Raw genomic sequence first — 19,343 nt, 5'->3', positions numbered from 1 at the left:
TAGTGAGCCTTTAATTGTCATTTATAAGGGATTTATAAAACATAAATAGTCCTCACTTTAGATTAGATTACAAGACATACTAAATGCCTGAATAATGAGATATATAAACGTTGATTTCAATAGTTTATTAATAATTTACTAACTCATTCTAAATTATCTTAAAAACCACCAACTACTCTTAAATAGAAATGGTTTGTAAATAATGCAATTCTTAATTTAGTAATGAAAAATAAATAATTAACAAAGTATGAAAGTACAATTATTAGGCACATTATAAATAAATAAAATACATGTAGCTGCAGTTATAAACTACTTACTAACGCTTACTAATATAGAGTCAATGCTTAACAAATAATGAATTCATTAGATGTTAATGCCTGGTAAATGATTCATAGTGTGTAGTCATTATAACGTGTTACCAACAAAAGTATTACTTATTAGGCTAAAATACTGTACAAAGCAGTTCTCTCAACTCACCCTGTAATTAGAGAGATACAACGTTAGCATTAGCTCTACTGTAAAAGATCTGGGTGTTATTTTAGACAGGAATTTAACTTTTGAAAATCAAATCTTCCATGTCATAAAAAGTACTTTCTTTCATCTGAGTAATATAGCTAAGTTACGAATTGTGCTATCCATCTCAGATGCAAAAAAGCTAGTTCATGCTTTTATGACTTCTAGGCATATGCAAAATGCATCTGCCAGAGTCCTTACCAGGACAAAAAAATATGACCATATCACCCCAATTTTATCCTCCTTAACAGTGGCTGTCTATTAAATTTCATATTTATTATAAATGATTGCTTCTTACATATAAAGCTTTAAATAATCTAGCTCTTGTTTATCTAACCAACCTTCTTCTGTCTCGCTACAATCCAACCCAGGGCTTCTGGTAGTACCCAGAATAGCAAAGTCTATTAAAGGAGGTTTTGCCTTCTCATTTATGGCTCCTAAACTCTGGAATAGTCTTTCTGATAATATCTGAGGCTCAGACACATTCTCTTAGTTCAAAACTAGATTAAAGATCTATCTTTGTAGTAAAGCATGCACACAATGCATCCCATAACAGTTTAATGTATGAGTGTGCTCCATGCAGGTGAGTGGGCTTGACAACCTCCTGTAGGAGACACTCCTATCTTAATTCACCAGAAATTTTGTTAGAAATAATCATAAGCTTTACATGTTTGTTTCTATGTATGACTGCTATTTTTATTTACAGCACTTAATTTTTGCCCTGATATTTAATATCTCTTCTTTAAATACTTGTCTTTTGCAAACTGCTTGCGGGCTTTATTGTGCATCATCTTTAGAAGAGGCTTCCTTCCGGGATGACAGCCGTGCATACCAAAATAATGCACAGTGCGGCATATGGTCTAAGCACTGACAGACTGACTCCTCCCCCACTCCTTCAACCTCTGCAGCTAAGGATATGATGAATATGATATTTTCACTTAGGGATGTGTACTCACTTTTGTTGCCAATAGATTTGACATGTATGGCTGTGTTGAGTTATTTTAAGGAAAAAGCAAAGTTATACTGTTATATAAGCTGTTTATCTACTTCTTTAAGTTGTAGCAAAGTGTCATTTCTTCAGTGATGTGACGTGAAAAGTTATAATCAAATCTTTAAAATTTTGACTAAATTTCCGGGGTTGTAGTCACTTCTGGGACATCCTACATATAGATATATTTGTCTCAAACTGTGACAGTATGGGGGTAAGTATTCACTGTTAAAAATTGTCCCATTAAAAAACAGTAAAATACTGGCAGCTGCAGTTGCCAGCAATGTACTGTTATTTTACAGTATGTTGCTGTAAAAATACATGGACTACATTGATTTACACAATACTCAAGTGAACTCATTTTGCTCACTGAAAGCAACTGCCTCAACTTGGTCAACTGCTGAATGAGTTTATGAAGTAATGTGCTATATATGCTTAGAAGCATACTTATAATGATAACTTATTTTAGTTAATTAGAAAAGTTCGGTTTAACTCTAATGTCTTATTTTTCACAACAGCACACAAACATGTAAATCTGGAACTACCAGAGAGATTTTGACTGCATCAGCAACTAAACAGCCGCTATATTTAAATAGAGAAACATGCAGAATAACATCAGCAGTTCATTGTTCATCTTTAACTCATACACTGGCTCTACTCTCCTCCACAACGGTGACAGACAGAAGAAATTAGCTTCAGGTTTTACAGTAAAATACTGTTTTTTCCTTGATTTAACAGTAATCTACTGGCAGCTGTGGTTGCCAGCAATATACTGTTTTTCTACAGTCTACTTCCGTTGTGTAAATTAACAGTATATTACTGTTAAAATACATTTTTACACTGTGTTTTTACCTCTCACACCTTTAACCCTTTAAACCCCAGAGCATATACTTCAGTTTTAATTGAAGTGTCCACACTACTGAGTGTTCAAGAAACATGGAGCAAAGCTGAAGTAAATTCATTAATTAACTGACTAATTAAATGATAATTGAGGATTAACAATGAACAAATGAAGAAATACTGAAGGGAAAAAACAAGAACAGAACATACAAAACTTTAGTCACAGCTTTATAATGAAATAACCTGAAGAACAACAAATGATTAAATCATTTAAATGATCAGCGGATGATTAAACAACTCTACAAACATCATCACCAGCTACACTTATTACTTAATACATGTATTTTTGTATAACATCTACTAAAGTTCTTCTTGAGAAAAAGTTGAAGTTTTACGTCACCATCATGGAGAACAGAGTTTGCTTTAGTTGGGCTCTTAGCCCTGTCATTTTTATTGTTAATATATCTTGGCTGCTGCAATTGTTAAGAACTTTGTTTGAAAAGCTCTTTTGTTGTGGCAAGCCAGCCAAAAACCTAAATAAGATCTGGTGATGTTCATGTTGCTATTAAATGGCAGAGTCTGTTCTCATTTACTATAATAAAATGTACTGCTCCTATTCAATGTTAAATCTATTGTTTTACATTATATGTCTATATATGGCAATGATTTCTGGAAGTTTTTAAGAATATCTTGGACAATAACACTGCTCTATGGTGTAAATCGCACTCAAAGAGACATCAATATTCAGCGGATGAACCTCAATAATGGTGACAACAAATTTAACAAAATTAACAGTTTAACTCACAAACAGGCAACTGAAAGTCTAAACATAAACAACAGCAGAATCAAACACAAATAAAGAAAACCGTTAGACCATAATACAACATTTATTTATACCGCAATGCATGCTGGGATATTTGTACAGTGCCACTCCCATCATGCATTACAGCATGAAACATTTGAGATGTTACCATTGTTGAGATACAAGGTCAGATTCATGAGGTCTGAGTGTGTATTTGTCATAACTGAACTGTTTTGTATGTTACTTCTTAACTGTTAAGTAATTACAGAGGTATCTTTTCTGTTTCCACTTCTCATTAATTAATTTAATACCTGCAACTAAGTATAAAATCTATTGCATGAGGCCCTTCATCCAGATTTATACCAAAACATTTATCAGAACTAATTTCAGATAAATAAATTTCTCTATTTATTGACTTCCCAACTTTATTGATATAGTACAAACGTTTTGTAAACTCTGTATTACAGCAGTTGGAAAGTCTTCTTAAATGAGTTCAAGGGTGAAGAGCCCAACTAAATCAGCCCCTCACTCCATTACGGTGACACAAAAAACACCTTAATTTCTGTTGGATCTCAATGAGAATAGTATGGAAGTCAAATCAGTCAGTAATAAGTGTGTGTCTGCTGTTGTTTGTGGAGTTGTTTAATGATCCTCTGCTAAGACTGAAGCTGTTTTATTTTATTTGATTTTATTTAATGTTGTAACTCAAGTCACTGTTTGTATTTCTTGTTTATTTTCTTCAGTAATTGTAATTATTAACAGCAGGTGTTCATCAGTGTCTGAATTCACTCATTAGTGTTCATTAAAACTGTCAGGTGAACTAGATTAGTTAACTAGTGTATGAAATAGTGAACAAGGACACAAAGCGTGATTTCAAACACAGACTTCAGAACATCGAATCTGAACTCTGTTAGCTCACAGTTTTCTGCAGTTGGTTACTTTCTCGAAAACAAAAATGTTACCTAGAAAGCACTGTTTTTAACAGAATATTACTGTTTTAGTGAAAAAACATTATTTTACCGTAGAATCTGACCGTTTTTTAACAGCAATTTTTTACAGTGTTCCTAGCGCTTCACTTTTCCTACATTTATGCAAAAGCCTTATTCCAAAATGGATTAAATTAAATTGTTTCTTCAAATTTCTGCACACAATACCCCATAATGACAATGTGAAAAAAGATATTTTGAAATTGTTGCAATTTTTTTTTTAAATAAAAAAGCTGAAAAATCACATAAACGTAAGTATTCGCAGCCTTTGCCGTGAAGCTCTAAATTGACCCTTTGCTAAGCCAGACCTAAAAACCGCCACCCACCAATCATGGCTTAGCAACCATAGCTACACGCAGGGGCTCTGTCAAGCTTTCGAGCGAGGGAAACAGGCCAAAGCGTTGTGCATATGGTATGTGCAAATCTGACACCCGGTATCCTAAAAGTTTGGATCGGGTGGTGAAATTTTTTCCCTTTTCAAAAACAAAAACCCAAGGGGAGAAATGCCAGCGTGGATCAAGCTCTGTGAGGGAAGCTTTATCTAAACTCTTATCTAAAATCTAAACTGTTTCCAACAAAAACAAAAAGCTGGTTATGTTTCACAGCTGTCTTTTTCTTTTTTTCCACTCGATATTATCCGCAATGCTCCGTTAAAGCCCTCACCATAGTAACTTTAGTCATACTAATATTGAATCGGTCATGAATAAATGATCCCAAAAATACAAATCTCCGAATCTGTTGCTAACTTTACTAAACTTCATATTTACATCTGTTTCAAGCTACGAATATTTGAAATTACAAATCAACAGAACAAAAAGGAGATGTGACCACAAACTGGGCACTTGCAATCAATCCGGCAGCTGTTTTGCAGTGATTTATAAACAGCACACAAACATACTGACAGTTATAGGTAACATACGGTACATTGTTATGGGGAAATGATGCTAATATGTGGCACAAATCCATCAATTTCCCCTTTCTGGTTGTTCTTTTTTATGAATGAATTATGTAGTAGCACTGTCCATGCATGTTTCCTCATCGATTAGTAATGCTATATTTCATTGTACACCAATAGTCTATCAGGCTTTTTGGCTCAAAATAGAGAAATCACGATTTAATTTGTTTTATTAGATTATTTCACCTCCCCTGCTGTGCATGAACTAAGCTGTTGAATGGTCAGCGTATAAGGCAGGTAGGCTAAGCTAGCTTCAATTTTGATTGAATTATTCTATAATCAGTTGCCTATTATGTCATTAACATACTCCTGTAATTCATACTGCAGTCCTTTTTGCCTGGCTTTCTCGGATATCTCACCTGTTCGCCAAAAATGATGCTTACACTCTCAGAAAAAAAGGTACAAAATTGTACCTTTTAGGGTACAAATGGCCCGTCACTGGGGTGGTACCCTTAAGGGTACAAATTTGTACCTCTATTTAAAGGTACAAAATTGTACCTTCTACATTTGTACCCTTTAAGGGACAATTTTGTACCCCCACCGAAGGTACAAAAATGTACCTTTTTATATTATATAGCATTTTCAGGGTACTGACCCAGGCATTTTGATCCATTGGTGACTGCATGCACAAATAAATAAATAAAACATTTCGGTTCGCAGATGTCCATTTTTATTTATTAATGTAGAAAATATTTCATTACAACTCACAACTGAATGTGTCAAGAAATAAAATTACACAGTAAGTATAAAGCAGACATGTAAAACAGTAAAAAGAACAATTTAGATAACAAATAAAAATTGTTCACTCACTGTACAGTATATAATCTACCCTTAATACAAAGACCACAAGAATACTGTTTAAGATTTATAAACACATTACACAGGCTACATCAAGTACTGCACTTTATAAAGTCCAAAGTATTTGTCTTGAGTCAGAATACTCAGTCATAATAAATAATTTGTCATCAAAATTTTCTCTGTATTTCAGAATGAAGGCAAACTTTCTCTATAAATTGCTTCAACAGTGCAGAAAACCAAAAACATCAGTAGCCTCTTCCTCAACATCAGTAGATTACTCCTCATCATCCTCAAGTGGAGTTGTAATTTGTTGTAACACAATATGTGTTTATGCTTTTGATAAACATGACATGGAAAGCACTCATAACTGGAAAATGTTCTTTGATAGTCATTAGGACCACAAGTTATTTAAAAATTTGCTTTATGCATGAATGATAGCAGTGTGCTGGATTAACTTGATGATTGTGATTATCCCAAGAGCATGTAGAGAAACAAAAAACAAGGTTGATCACTCTGGTAACTGGAGTAGATCGAGGCTTGTCACCGTCCACCGTTCATTCAAAACATTCCACAGCAGAAACATCAAGGTGTTCTTCTAATAAGATGGATATGTCAAAAATGTATATTCGTCCACATCATTAGCCCGGCCAATCGCAATCCCATCAACTCTGAAGACTGCCGTGACTCGTCTTGTTAACACAGTTGTCCAGTCGGAGGCCTCCTCCTGTACTTGAACTGTTGGATGTGGTGAAGATGATTCACTGTAAATGACAAAGCAATAATTACTTTAATATCAGTCACTCTATCACTGATGAAGTGAATGAACCACCAACTTATCCAGCATGTTTTATGCAGCAGATGCCCTCCTAGCTGCAACCCAGTATTATGAAACATCCAGACACACTTATTCACACACACATTTATACACTACAGACAAATAAGCTTACCAAATTTAGCTATAGTGCATGTCTTTGGACTTGTGGGGAAACCGGAGCACTTGGAGGAAATCCTCACGAACACTGGAAGAATATGCAAACTCCTCACACAAATGCCAACTGACCCAGCCGAGGCTCGAACCAGCAACCTTCTTGCTGTAAGGTGACAGCACTACCCACTGCGTCATCCTAATATAAAGAATATCAAGAATTATAAAATGCATTTATAACAGCATATACTGAACAGAAAACAACATACGCACCGGAGCACAACGAAATGTTGAAGTGTCTCGCTTAACAAGGCTGGCAACATGAGAAGTGCTGCTGTAAAATCAATTCCTGGAACATAAGATGTGGCATACAAACAAATATGAAGGAATCCATCTAAAGCTAGAATTTAATAATATTAATCAAGTGGAGAAAGTTTAGAAAGAGTACCTTAGAGTCAGGTCCTTAGAATTCTTCAGTTGATCTCTCATCTTTCGATGAATACCTAGAAAATAATTTTAAACACGTGGGTGTACATTTATTGTTGTTTGTAAGTAAAAACCTACAAATTTAAAATAGTATGTAAGCCATTAAAACCATGGTATAGATAATGAGACATACTTACATCTTGTAACTGAGCCATGCTTTCATATGACATGCCTTCATTGGTCTGATGCTGTTAGGCTGCATTATGTTGTTCAATCTTGTCCTGAAATACAATTGGAAACTTCATAAACTTCTGGAAAGCAATAAGATAAAGCAATAACTATTTATTTATTTTGAGATATTAATAAAATAGGTAAAATAGCTCAAGGTAAGTTACCAGTTTCAGAACAAATAAGACAAATTATTACATTAAAGAACAAAGTATAACTTAAAACGTCGATTTATACAACGTGGTATGTTAATAATTATTCTACATTAACATAAGTATAACGTTAAACAATAGTAAAGCACCAACAATTCTGGACATGAGAGTTTGTGGACACTCCTCAACATTAATGTAACTTAGACACTTAAACGAAGATATGTACAAGCATACACACGCCACGTTTGTAACTAGCCACGTTTAACTTACATAATCAGTTGCTTTGCCGGTGACAAAATTGTGATTTTTCTTCACGAAATGGCGGTGTATATAACCGTCTAAAATTACATTTCCTCGGTCAACCGTGGCTAGAAAATGGCCTCAAATTATAAAACATTATCGATAATTACAAATTCCAGTATTAATAACAAAAGGTTTTATATCAAGGTATATGAAGACTTTAGTCGCGCGAGCTCCGGGCCACACCGCTCATTACTCACGGCCCGATTCCGGTGCACGGTTACGGCAGCGTCGGCTCGCTGCTGCCGCCGCATCTGGCCTGAGTAACGATACAGCAGACGGACTCGGGCAGGCGAGAATCTAGCCGCAACTGGACCGAGTGTATTTTGCTATCTGGGTTGCGATTATATTCCGCCGTGGCAACACTTATTATTAAAGCAGTTAAGTAAGATATAAGGCGCGAATACGTAACGTAGGCGATAAAGGGAGCTTTTACACCGAGAAAACTAACAGCATATAATACTCACCTTCTATAACGTTATGTCCCTCGGTGACTTCGATATCATATTGTATTAACTTCTTTAATAAGCTGCAGACATCTTAGCAAACTCCACCCTGCAGGCCAACGTACACCAGTCAGCCCGGAGCACTTAAAGCGGGGGAAAGCCGAGACCCGAGAGTCAGACAAAATCAACAGAACACGCGGCTTCACATGTAAAAATGAGACTGAAAATATAACTTTAATACATTCTTACCTGAAAAATGGGGACTCCAAAATAGACTTTTCTTTGAAAAGCGTGCGAAGTTCTGTGTAAACAGCCAGCATACTCTACCGACCGCTGCCTCAGTAACAAACACTACTATAACGTCTCAACAAGCCAAATTCTTAAAGAGACAGCAACATCACCACCTGTATGAAGATGCTGTCAATCTGCATGGTTCTTATTCTACATCCCATATACTATAGGGTCTTAAACAGTAAGCAAAGACCAGTATTTACATTTTTTATGATTAAAATTACATTCAATTATAAATTAAATTATTAACGATTTTGAGAATTTTTTTAAATTTAAATACATGAAAAAATTTTAATTATAAAAAATATTTAATTCAATCAATTTATTTATTTATTATATTTATAAATTATGTATTTTAGTATTAATGTTTAGTATTAATGCATTTAAATTAGTGTTATATAGTGTCTTGATCTTATCATGAGCTGAGGGTGCAATTTTGTTCCTATAGGGAAACAAAATATATAATTGTACCTTTAAAGGTTCCAAATTGGTCCTTTACGGTACAATTTTGTATCCAAATGTGCTATAAAAGGTACAAAAATGTACCTTTCAAACCTAAATCTGGACATTTGTACCTTTATAGCCCATTTGAGTACAAAATTGTACCCTAAGGACCAATATGGGACCTTTAAAGGTACAATTATATATTTTGTTCCCTCTAGGAACAAAATTGTACCTTCACTGTACCTTTTTTTCTGAGAGTGTAGCGAAGGGTCAATTGAGCTCAGTTACATTCTGTTTTCATTGATCATTCTTGAGATGCTTCAGCAGCTTGATTGGAATTCACCTGTGGTAAATTCAGTTGACGGGACATGATTTTGAAAAGGCATACACCTGTCTATATAAGGTCCCAGGGTTGACAGTGCATGCCAAAGCACAAACCAAGCATGGAGACAAAGGAATTGTCTGTAGATGTCTGAGACAAGATTGTCTTAAAGCACAAGGCTGGGAAAGGTTACAGAAACATTTAATAACAATGAAATTAATGTGAGAATTTCACACCAATTTCATGTCTGGCGTACGTGCATTTCTTGTGTGTGTTTGTTTTATTTCCATTGGCGACTCCTAGAGTCAATTGAGTTAAATTGCACACAACAAAGTATCTTTGCTGTTATCAAAGTATCCAGCTGTATGGGATGTAATCATCTGCATATCTAGCAGGTATATAAGGTTTCCATACCATGCAGTTGACCAGCCAAATATTAAAATGCAAAGTGCAGTGATCGTTGGTTTTCTCAATGTAATCGGTCAACCGACTGCACGCACATTGCTATAAAGGCACCATCTGAATTTGCATACGTGAATCGGAAACATTTCTATTGAACAAATGTGCAAATAATATGAGACGTTCAAATGCTCAACAAATATTGTATCAAGGTGGCCTTGGTCAACCCATGATTAATTCATCCTCACAAACAGCATGGTTGGTATGAGGCTCCAAGGTGGCAGGCACAACAGGTCAGTTTTGTCAGGGTTCTGCCACTCTGGTCTTGTAAATTCTTGTTTTGATGGCACAGTCTGGACACTAGCTCTGTCTTGTCCTGTTGTGCTCACCTTGAGTTTTTTTTGGGTTGAGCACTTGTTTTCTGTCATTGTGTGTGTCTCTGTGTGCACGCCGTCGTGAGAGCACGCAGACTGTGCAGCTCTTGCTTGATGCGGGCGCACGGGGTCTGTGCGTACTTGGGATGTGCGATCTTGTACTTGTGTTTGTTTTGTTCTGTCCACATCGGGCTGTTTCATTCACAGCGTCTAAGTCTGGTTGTGTCACACCTGTTGTAGTGCCCTCATGTGGATACTTGAGGGCACTAGCATTTGTTTTGTTTTTGCTTGTATCTCTGCACATGTAATCACTTATCGTTTTCAGCTGTTCCTTGTTTGTTTAATTGAGTCTTGTCTTTATAAGCTCTGTTCGTTTGTGTTTCAGTTGCCTTTGGATTTTTCATTTGTACTTTTGTTCCTCGTGATTTGGTTTGTTTGTTTGATTACTTTGTATCATCTCAATGATTTGGATTTCTGCTCGTTTCTTGTCTGCACTGAGTTTTTTGGATCATCGTTGTTTAGTTTAATAAATTTATTTTGCTGCACATGGATCTTTTCTTGTTTTTGTGAAACCCTTTCGTGACATAATCCAAAGGCCACACCAAGATCCAGCAGCAAAATATATTTTTTCCATTTTTTGTCTTTTCTATTTTTGGTTGAAGGATGAGTTTCCAAATTAATCCACCAGCAACCAAAGGGGAGCGGTTGCTTCATTCTTAGGCATTGGCGGCTCAACGGCAGCACGGGTTGGAGGTAGGAGCTTTTGCCCAGGCTTTTTGGACTTTGGCTGTGGGACTGAAATTATGTGACTTTGAACTGATGAGTAGTTTTAATTAATGTCTGGATCAGCCTTTTTCTATTGAGGAGATGGATGAGCTTAAGATCACTCAATTTTGGGACTTTGTTATTCACCTCAAACAAGATGCACTAAAGTTTGATTTTATTCCCAAGATGGTTGTCCCTCCAGAGTCCCCACCTCAAGAAACCATCATCCCAGACTGTGTTTATACAGCCATAGAGTATCTTGACTGTCTTGGTGACATTTTGGCCAGTGTTGAGTCTGAGCTCAAGGTTAATGACTGTTTTTAATCTCAGTCTAAAATTATTTCTTGTCCTGATACTCCAATTGAATTTGTTTTTACCCCAGGACCCCTGTCTAAAATGGCTGAGAACATGGAGGATTTTTTTTCATAAGAATATTACTCCTGAACCAATCTGCAAATTGACCCTTAATTCATATTTATTGCCCAGAATTGTGGTCACCTCACAACCTTTGCCAAAGATGGTTAATAATTCAGAGTTTTTGTCTTGTGTCTCTGCCTATTTCAAGTTTCTGCCTGAGTCTACTGCTAGCCTTTTTGTTCCTGAAACCAGTTTGGAGTCCTCATGCTCTCATATGGGGGAACTTTTGTTTTCTGTTTTTTTCTGATTCTGATTTTTCTGGACTCATTGATCCTGTTTTTTTTTAATATTCTTGAGTCTTCATTTTTAAGTTTTGCACCCCCAGGCACCGGAGAGCCCCCAGCCCTAGAGCGCCCGCCAGTGTTTGCTCCAGCTCCAGAGCGCCCACCAGTGTCTGCTCCAGCCCCAGAGTGCCCGCCAGTGTCCGCTCCAGCCTCAGAGCGCCCGCCAGTGTTGGCTCCAGCCCAAGAGCGCCCGCCAGTGTCGGCTCCAGCCCCAGAGCGCCCACCAGTGTGGGCTCCAGCCCTAGAGCGCCCGCCAGTGTGGGCTCCAGCCCTAGAGCGCCCGCCAGTGTCGGCTTCAGCCCCAGAGCGCCCTCCCCCAAGCGCCGGAGAGCCCTCGCCTCCAAAACAAGCTTATGCTACATGGAGGACTGCAGTCCCATCTTCACCACCAGGGTGGTCATTTAACCAGCATAGGGGACCACCAAACCCACCAGTTGCACCTTGGTGGATCTATGACTGGTTTAAGGGGATTTCCCTCCCTATTGTACTACCATGGTGGATTTCAGTCAGGGGATCATTTCTTCAAGGCTCCTTTGATCACCAGCTCTATGGGCTCTATCTTGGCCTTGTTTTGTTTTGTAAATTGTTTTGTTTGTACTCTCCTAAGTATAGACCTTACCCACCATCCCTCCCCGTGGTCCACCTCCGTTCCACCTCCCTCTTATACAGTTGAGAGTGTCTGGTATCTACTCCCTTTGAGAGGGGGTAATGTCACACCTGTTGTAGTGCCCTCATGTGGATACTTGAGGGCACTAGCATTTGTTTTGTTTTTGCTTGTATCTCTGCACACGTGATCACTTATCATGTTCAGCTGTTCCTTGTTTGTTTCATTGAGTCCAGTCTTTATAAGCTTTGTTCGTTTGTGTTTCAGTTGCCTTTGGATTTTTCATTTGTACTTTTGTTCCTCGTGATTTGGTTTGTTTGTTTGATCTCTTTGTATCATCTCAATGTTTTGGATTTCTGCTCGTTTCCTGTCTGCAATGAGTTTTTTGGATCATCGTTGTTTAGTTTAATAAATTTATTTGGCTGCACATGGATCTTTTCTTGTTTTTGTGAAACCCTCTCACGACAGGTAGCCGCTGGGATGAAACTTGCGTGTTGCTTGTGTGTGAGCGCACGGTAAAGTGTTTTAATTTATCGTGTGCTCGTGTCTTGTGTCTAGGTTTGTTTTGTCCAAGCAAATGGCTCTGTGTTTACTCTGTGGCCATGTGATTCAGTCTTGTCCTTTTTTTGAGTTCTCTCATTGGCTGCGTGTTCTTGTCCCGTTTTATGTGAGCACAGTCTAGTCTAGAGGGTGTTGTCTAGTCCCACCCTCCTTGTTACCCATTATTAGTTTATTAGGTTTACCTATTTTTCTGTTAATTTACTTCTGCTTATATTCTCCTCATGTCTGCTGTCCTGTGCCAGTTCGACGTTGTATGTTGCCTTGTTCCAGTCCAAAGTGTTTCAGTCCTGATCCCTGCCAGCCTTCCCATCCTAGTCTGTTTTGATTGTTTATTTGTTTTATTAATGTTTCCCCCCTCGGGGTTGTCTATTTTGCCTTTTATTTTATTTTATTATAAATAAATAACTATTCACTCTGCACTTGGGTCCTCGGTCCTTTTCCCTAAACCCCAATCATGACAAGTTGTAGAGCGGGCAATTGGGCTGCTGAAATGCCAGTGGTGCTGCCTTGATCAGAGCGGAGGGTGCTACTATACCGCCCTAACATAGTGTTGCTCTAATACATCTGTGTCTCTCACAGACAGGCTCGGATTAAGAATTCAGAGGCCCCAGAGATCTCTTGTAGCCCCCTACCTGACCTTGCTATTTGAAAAGGGTGCCAATGCAGTTTGTAAGGCTCCAGTTGATTTTTGCTGAATTTGGTCTATGAGAGATAAATTTGTATCTGAGAATCTTTGATGAATGGAAAGACAAAACTGGAGTCTGGCACAGCTTGGGGTTAGGTTGGAAAAGACTTGCCTCCAAATCTTCTCCTGTGATCTCTGGTTGCCAGATCAGAAGAACTCTATACATGGCGGCCTTGGTCACTAGCTTTTATAAGGATGGTGTTCTTCCGCCCTTAGAAGAAGAGGCGAACAAATAGAAACTTACCTTGCTAAGAATACTTTTACGATTCTTTGTTCCTAAGTTCAGTGATTTGTATATGCATTCTGGGCAAATGCTGACGAAGAATGTTTAACATTTCTTAAAATGTTAAAATGTCGCAAACGTATTAATAAAAATGTAAACGACCGTTTAGTACACCAAAGTAGCTCTGCAAAGACATCAAACATGAACCATCTATGATCTTGTTTAAATATAGTATTGTCAATTATTAATTATATTATTATTATTACACACAAGATTTATATATGAGCAAGGGACTTGTTGCGAACTCCTGATTACACATAGAAAGAAAATAAAGGATTGCATAAAAAGAAGCATAAGTATAGAGTTGGGTTATATAGAAGCATGACCATGTCTTTGTACAGCAGAACAACACATTCCTTTCCGGGTCGTAAATACCTTTAAAATCAGATTATACACTAACAATTGCTCTTGCTGGATGGAGTTAAATTTAACAAAATAACTATGTGTTTAATCAGCCATGTTTGTTACAGTGGACAGCCTTTTTTAGGTCTCCCCAGAGATACTCAATTAGGTTTAAGCCACAATTATGTTTCTGAGCTATTCAGTCAGTTTCTTTGACCTGATGATTTTTATTAACTGTAATATAGCCAAGTGTGTGGCTTTTCTAATCAATTCCAACCAGTTTAATCAAACATAGCTGTACTCAAATAAAATTGTAGAACCATCTCAAAGATGATTCAGAAGAAATGGTCAGCACCTGAGTTAAATATATGAGTGTCACAGCAAAGGGTCTAAATACTTAGGACCATATGATATTTCAGTTTTTCTATTTTAATAAATCTGCAAAAATGTCAACAATTATGTTTTTGTCAATATGAGGTGCTGTGTGTTGGTGCTTTGTGTGCAAATTAGAATAAACAAGACAACAATATAAATTTTTAAAAAGTATATTCAATATTCGTATGTTTATGCTTAAAAAATGAATGAAAGGTTTTTTGACTGCAAATACGAATATTCATTCATTCATTTTCCTTCAGCTTAGTCCCTTATCATTAGTCGCAACAGCAGATTGAACAGACAACTATTCCGGCATATGTTTGAAGAGCATGTCTCTGGACTGTGGGGGGAACTAAAGCACCCAGAGGAAACCCACGCGAAGATGGGAAGAACATGCAAACTTCATTTTTTGAAGATGCAGCATGTATTAAGATTCTCAGATTATAGCAAGACAATATGAATACTTCTAAAATGAAACTATAATGCAGCACATATACTATCTGCCTGTCTATAAAGTTGTATCCGCAGAAGCACAGATGCTGCTGTTACTCACACTTTGGTTGAACATGTCTGTCTCGTGCCGCAGTGTGGTGTACTGACGCAGATGCTGCTGGATCATCTCTATCCGCTCCACCTCCAGCTTCTCCAGCTCCTACAACCACACAGAACATTGTGGAGAGTCATGTGTCTGAAACATTCACAGAACATCAAAAACATTTAGTTTCCTCATTGTGACCAACATTAATGGCAATAAATGATGTAATACAATTAATGATTAATAGCATAAACCTGTCAAGAAAGCCTTACCATGGGAATGGAGATTAAAGGGATAGTTCACCCCAAATTAAAATTCTGTCATCATTTACCTACCCTCAACTTGCTCGAAACCTTTTTGAGTTCATCTCTTCTCTTGAAATGTAAGATATTCTAAGGAATGCTAAAAAACACCAATAAAATTTATATGAGTTTTTGTTTCTCCATGGCAGTCAACGGCTGTTTTTTTTTTTTTTTTTTTTCAGAATCTTTAAGCATATCATGTTTTGAGAAGAGAAGAACAAAAGAAAGAAATGTTTAGAACCACTTGAGTGTGATTGAATGGAACTATCCCACTAAGACAGGGGTCACTAAACTTGTACTGGAAGACCAGTGTCCTGCAGAAGGTGTATTCCAAATGGGATATATTGCCCTCTGAAGGGCACTTCACAGTGATAATAATGACCAATATAGTACATTTTCATTCCAAACTGAAGTGCTCAAAACTGGCCATTTCAAAGAGCCCTTCAGAATAAAAGATTTTGAAGGGTACAAATGATGGACACTGCAGGCACCCATTAACCTTTGCAGAATAGAGAGGGCGCCGTCTGCAACACTACCCACCACGGTACTCCCTGTCGTAAGTGCAATGACACCCTTGTCTCCCATTTTCACTTTCGGTTGAGAGCGGCATGATCATCGTTTGCCTAGAGTGGCAGTTCAGCTTGCTCCGGCCCTTAACGCACGCCAAAAGGGAAAAAAACTCAGCATTTCCCAAAAGTGTGTGTGTGTGTGTCCTTGGGCGGTCCTATACTGACAGCCATGTGTGTGGATCTTGTCGGAAAATATGGCAAAAAGTCCTACATGATAGTAATACATGATCGCAGTGTTTACTTCAATAATGTCACTAATATATGCATACTCCACTTCTTAATTCTATTTCTGTTTAGTTCAGTTATGACTTTAGTCAGATTAAAGTAATCAAAAAATCACTGTATCGAGTTTATGTATGCCTACAGTTCAAAATTCATGTTTTACTGAATAAACAGTTAGTAAACACAAGTACATTTTACTGAACATATTTTATTTTCATCATAGTAAAACAGTTTCTCAAGCAAGTTGCGATGCATTTTGGAAACCAGAGACGAGCCCCTGGTCTAATGCGCAACCTGGCTTAAGAAACCCGTTCTCAACGACTTATATTTATATTTTTGTCATTATTTGAGTAGCACACCAAATCTGAATGCCTTCGGCAGAATTCATATGAGCCATTTTAATCTAGATTAATCTAGATTCATTCCAAGATTACAGTGAGATTAATCCAGATTAAAAAAAAAATATATATATGCCCACCCATATATATATATATATATGGTTTGTGTATTACATAAACTACCTAAAATCAAAATGAATAAATCTGTCAAAAAAGTGGCAGTTCATTCCGCTGTGGTAACCCCAGATAAATCAGGGACTAAGCAAAAGGGAAAAATTAATTAATGAAATCTGTCAAGTGCATTATACAATAACAATAAAATAGACATTAATTAAATCTTAACAAGCTGTTCTCAATCTCCACACAGAAACGCCAACTGACCCAGCCAAGGCTTGAACCAGCGACCTTCTTGCTGTGATGCGACACACCTACCTACTGTGCTACTAGCTGTTGTCATTTCTGATATTTGGCATTTGGATTTAAAATGTTAACATTGCTAACATTGCAAAGCTTGTTAGATTCAAATAATGTAGTGTAAAACATTGTGAAACATCAATATCTGCATGTGCGTTGTTCATCTATTTCATCACCGTAAACAGGGCAGAGAGGTAGCCCAAGTACACAAAGAAAACAGGCAGTTCCATAGCCATATGGCAAAAAAAATGAAAATAAATAAAAATAAATAAATTCGCCTTGGTGATAGATCTGCTTGTTTTGTGGGTGTTATCTATTGTTCATTCCTTCTACTTGTGTTGGTGATGCATACTGCTTATACCATGACTGTTCATACATATTCAGTTATATGTGGTTTGTTTGTCTTCCTGTTCGTCTGCTTGTTTTGGGGAATTGCATATAAATTATAACTTGTACAGTATAAATTGCTTCACAGATGTCATCCAACTGGGCAGAAATGATTTAAAATAGGTTTAACCTCAGAGACATGTTCACAATACACACAAAACATCCCAAACACTTATTTGCACACCTTATGGAATTTCACTTTAATAAAAAAGTGGGAAAAGATTACTGACTCACTCTTTATATGTCACATCCTACTGTCTCCTTCTCTCTGCATACTAGGTAAAATATTCACAATCGACATCAATAATACAAATGGTCAGTTACGCCAGGTGGCTCTAACTAATGGCTGAGAAAACTATCCTCGTAAACTGAAAATCGAGAAATACCATTCACATTTTATCTTAGAAAAATGTTTTAAGAGAATACCTTTCCGTTGAAACACATCTACTTCCACTCCAAATAATACATTAGAATTAGATCCACCTTAGTTATCTCTTTTAAATCTCCATCAATCATGAATCTTTTGATCCTCTTTGTCTGAAGCTATTCCTATATCAGGGAACATGGGGGTGGGGGAATGAGTGTTTGGGGGTAGGGGGTGGGCTCGATAGGCTCAGGAACAGGTACAAATTGTGTCTAAGATCAATTTAAATTATTATTAGAGTGGGAAGAGGAAGAAAAAAGGGAGACAAATTATTTAATGCTTTTTTATTTCTTGTTTCTTTTGCCATATGTCTGTTTTTATTTCTCCTGTTGTTCTATTTGTTCCATTTTTATGTCTAATTTTTTTTTTACTCTTCATCCCCAGTTGCCTTCGACTCTTCAAATCTAGAAATGTACAAGCTTGCTTTAGGAATGAGGTGTGTGCAAAGTGGTGCCTGATTTCACCAGTTTATCCCCAATTGGCCCAAAAGCATATTAAACGATAACAATTATTTGAATTAAAAAATAAAGGAGGCAAACAAAAGATAACACATACTTAGTAGTTGTAGTTGTGGTAGTTTTTGTAGTGGTAGAAGAAGTAGTTGGGATAGTAGTAGTTGTCGTAGGTGTTTTTATTATTATTGTTACCATTTCGTACAGTCATTATTATTGTCATTACATTATTGTAGTTGTTGTTGTTGTCAATTTTACTACTATCATTGTTGTAATTCCATATCACCTATTTGGTTTTGTTTTAAATGTAATTCCTATCTGTATTATTCACTTCAGTTTTTCATATTTGTGACCTATATTAATATGCTTTCTAATGTTATGCATGTTGTAAGCATGTACACACATACACACACACACACACACACACACACACACACACACACACACACACATGCACAGCCATGCACAGGCTAGAGCCATTGCCCCTTTGCCCTCAATGAGCAGGCGCGGAGGTGCTACTTTCAGCAGGCGCAGTCACAAACCCCCTATACACACACACAAACACACACACAAACACACACACACACACACACACACACACACACACACACACACACGCCTGTATCTGACAGGTTATTTTTTGGCTTTTGTTTTTTCTATCTCTGTTATTTGTTTTTCCCTCTCCATTTGTGCTTATCATTGTTATTTATATATCTCTTTGTATAATAAAAAATAACAATCTAGACAAAAAAAAAGAAATGAGTTAGTAGAAATATTGTTTACAAAATACTTGTTGCCATGAAGAAAAGGACAAAATTACACCTTAAAAATATCATAACTTTAACCTAAATGTCTTTTAAGTGTTGTGAAAATGATTAATAACATTACAAAAAGGTAAATGCTTTACTGTTCCTACTTTTTTAAAAATGTATTGTAAGAACCAAAATTGGAATGTGTTTATTAAAAAATAAAGAAAAAAAAAATCAGGAGAAACAATGTGTTGTTTTATTGTCTGCAATAAAATCACTTAATTCTTTTTTTTTATTTGTGTTTTCCATACAGTCCCATTTTTTTCTGATTTGAAATTGTATGGACATACAAAAAAACATAAACATTAAGAACATATTTTACTCTTTCATAACTGACTATAGACTCCAGGACCCTATGTCAAATTTCTATAGGAATTTGTTTTCTG

The 19,343-nt window shown here is 36.7% G+C and overlaps 1 protein-coding gene and 1 long non-coding RNA gene across 4 annotated transcripts in view; both read right to left on the bottom strand.

Moving 5' to 3' along the window:
- Positions 1-19,343, bottom strand: part of gas7a (growth arrest-specific 7a) — a 132,765-nt gene that overhangs the window by 7,861 nt on the left and 105,561 nt on the right. For all 3 annotated transcript variants that reach the window (XM_073943619.1, XM_005164379.6, NM_001278819.1), the window contains 1 exon segment: positions 15,059-15,157. In XM_073943619.1, coding sequence (XP_073799720.1) covers positions 15,059-15,157 — 99 coding nt within the window.
- On the bottom strand, positions 4,753-8,687 carry LOC137490775 (uncharacterized). Its single transcript, XR_011010827.2, has 8 exons — positions 8,609-8,687; positions 8,381-8,502; positions 7,431-7,514; positions 7,256-7,310; positions 7,081-7,156; positions 6,830-7,006; positions 5,583-6,643; positions 4,753-5,497 (listed from the first exon to the last, which is right to left on the bottom strand). It is a non-coding gene; the product is annotated as an uncharacterized lncRNA (long non-coding RNA).

This window comes from Danio rerio, chromosome 3, assembly GCF_049306965.1.
Source record: "Danio rerio strain Tuebingen ecotype United States chromosome 3, GRCz12tu, whole genome shotgun sequence".
Lineage (NCBI taxonomy): Eukaryota > Metazoa > Chordata > Actinopteri > Cypriniformes > Danionidae > Danio > Danio rerio.
Note: the sequence above shows the minus strand (reverse complement) of the source record. Positions and strands in the feature narration are given on the sequence as shown.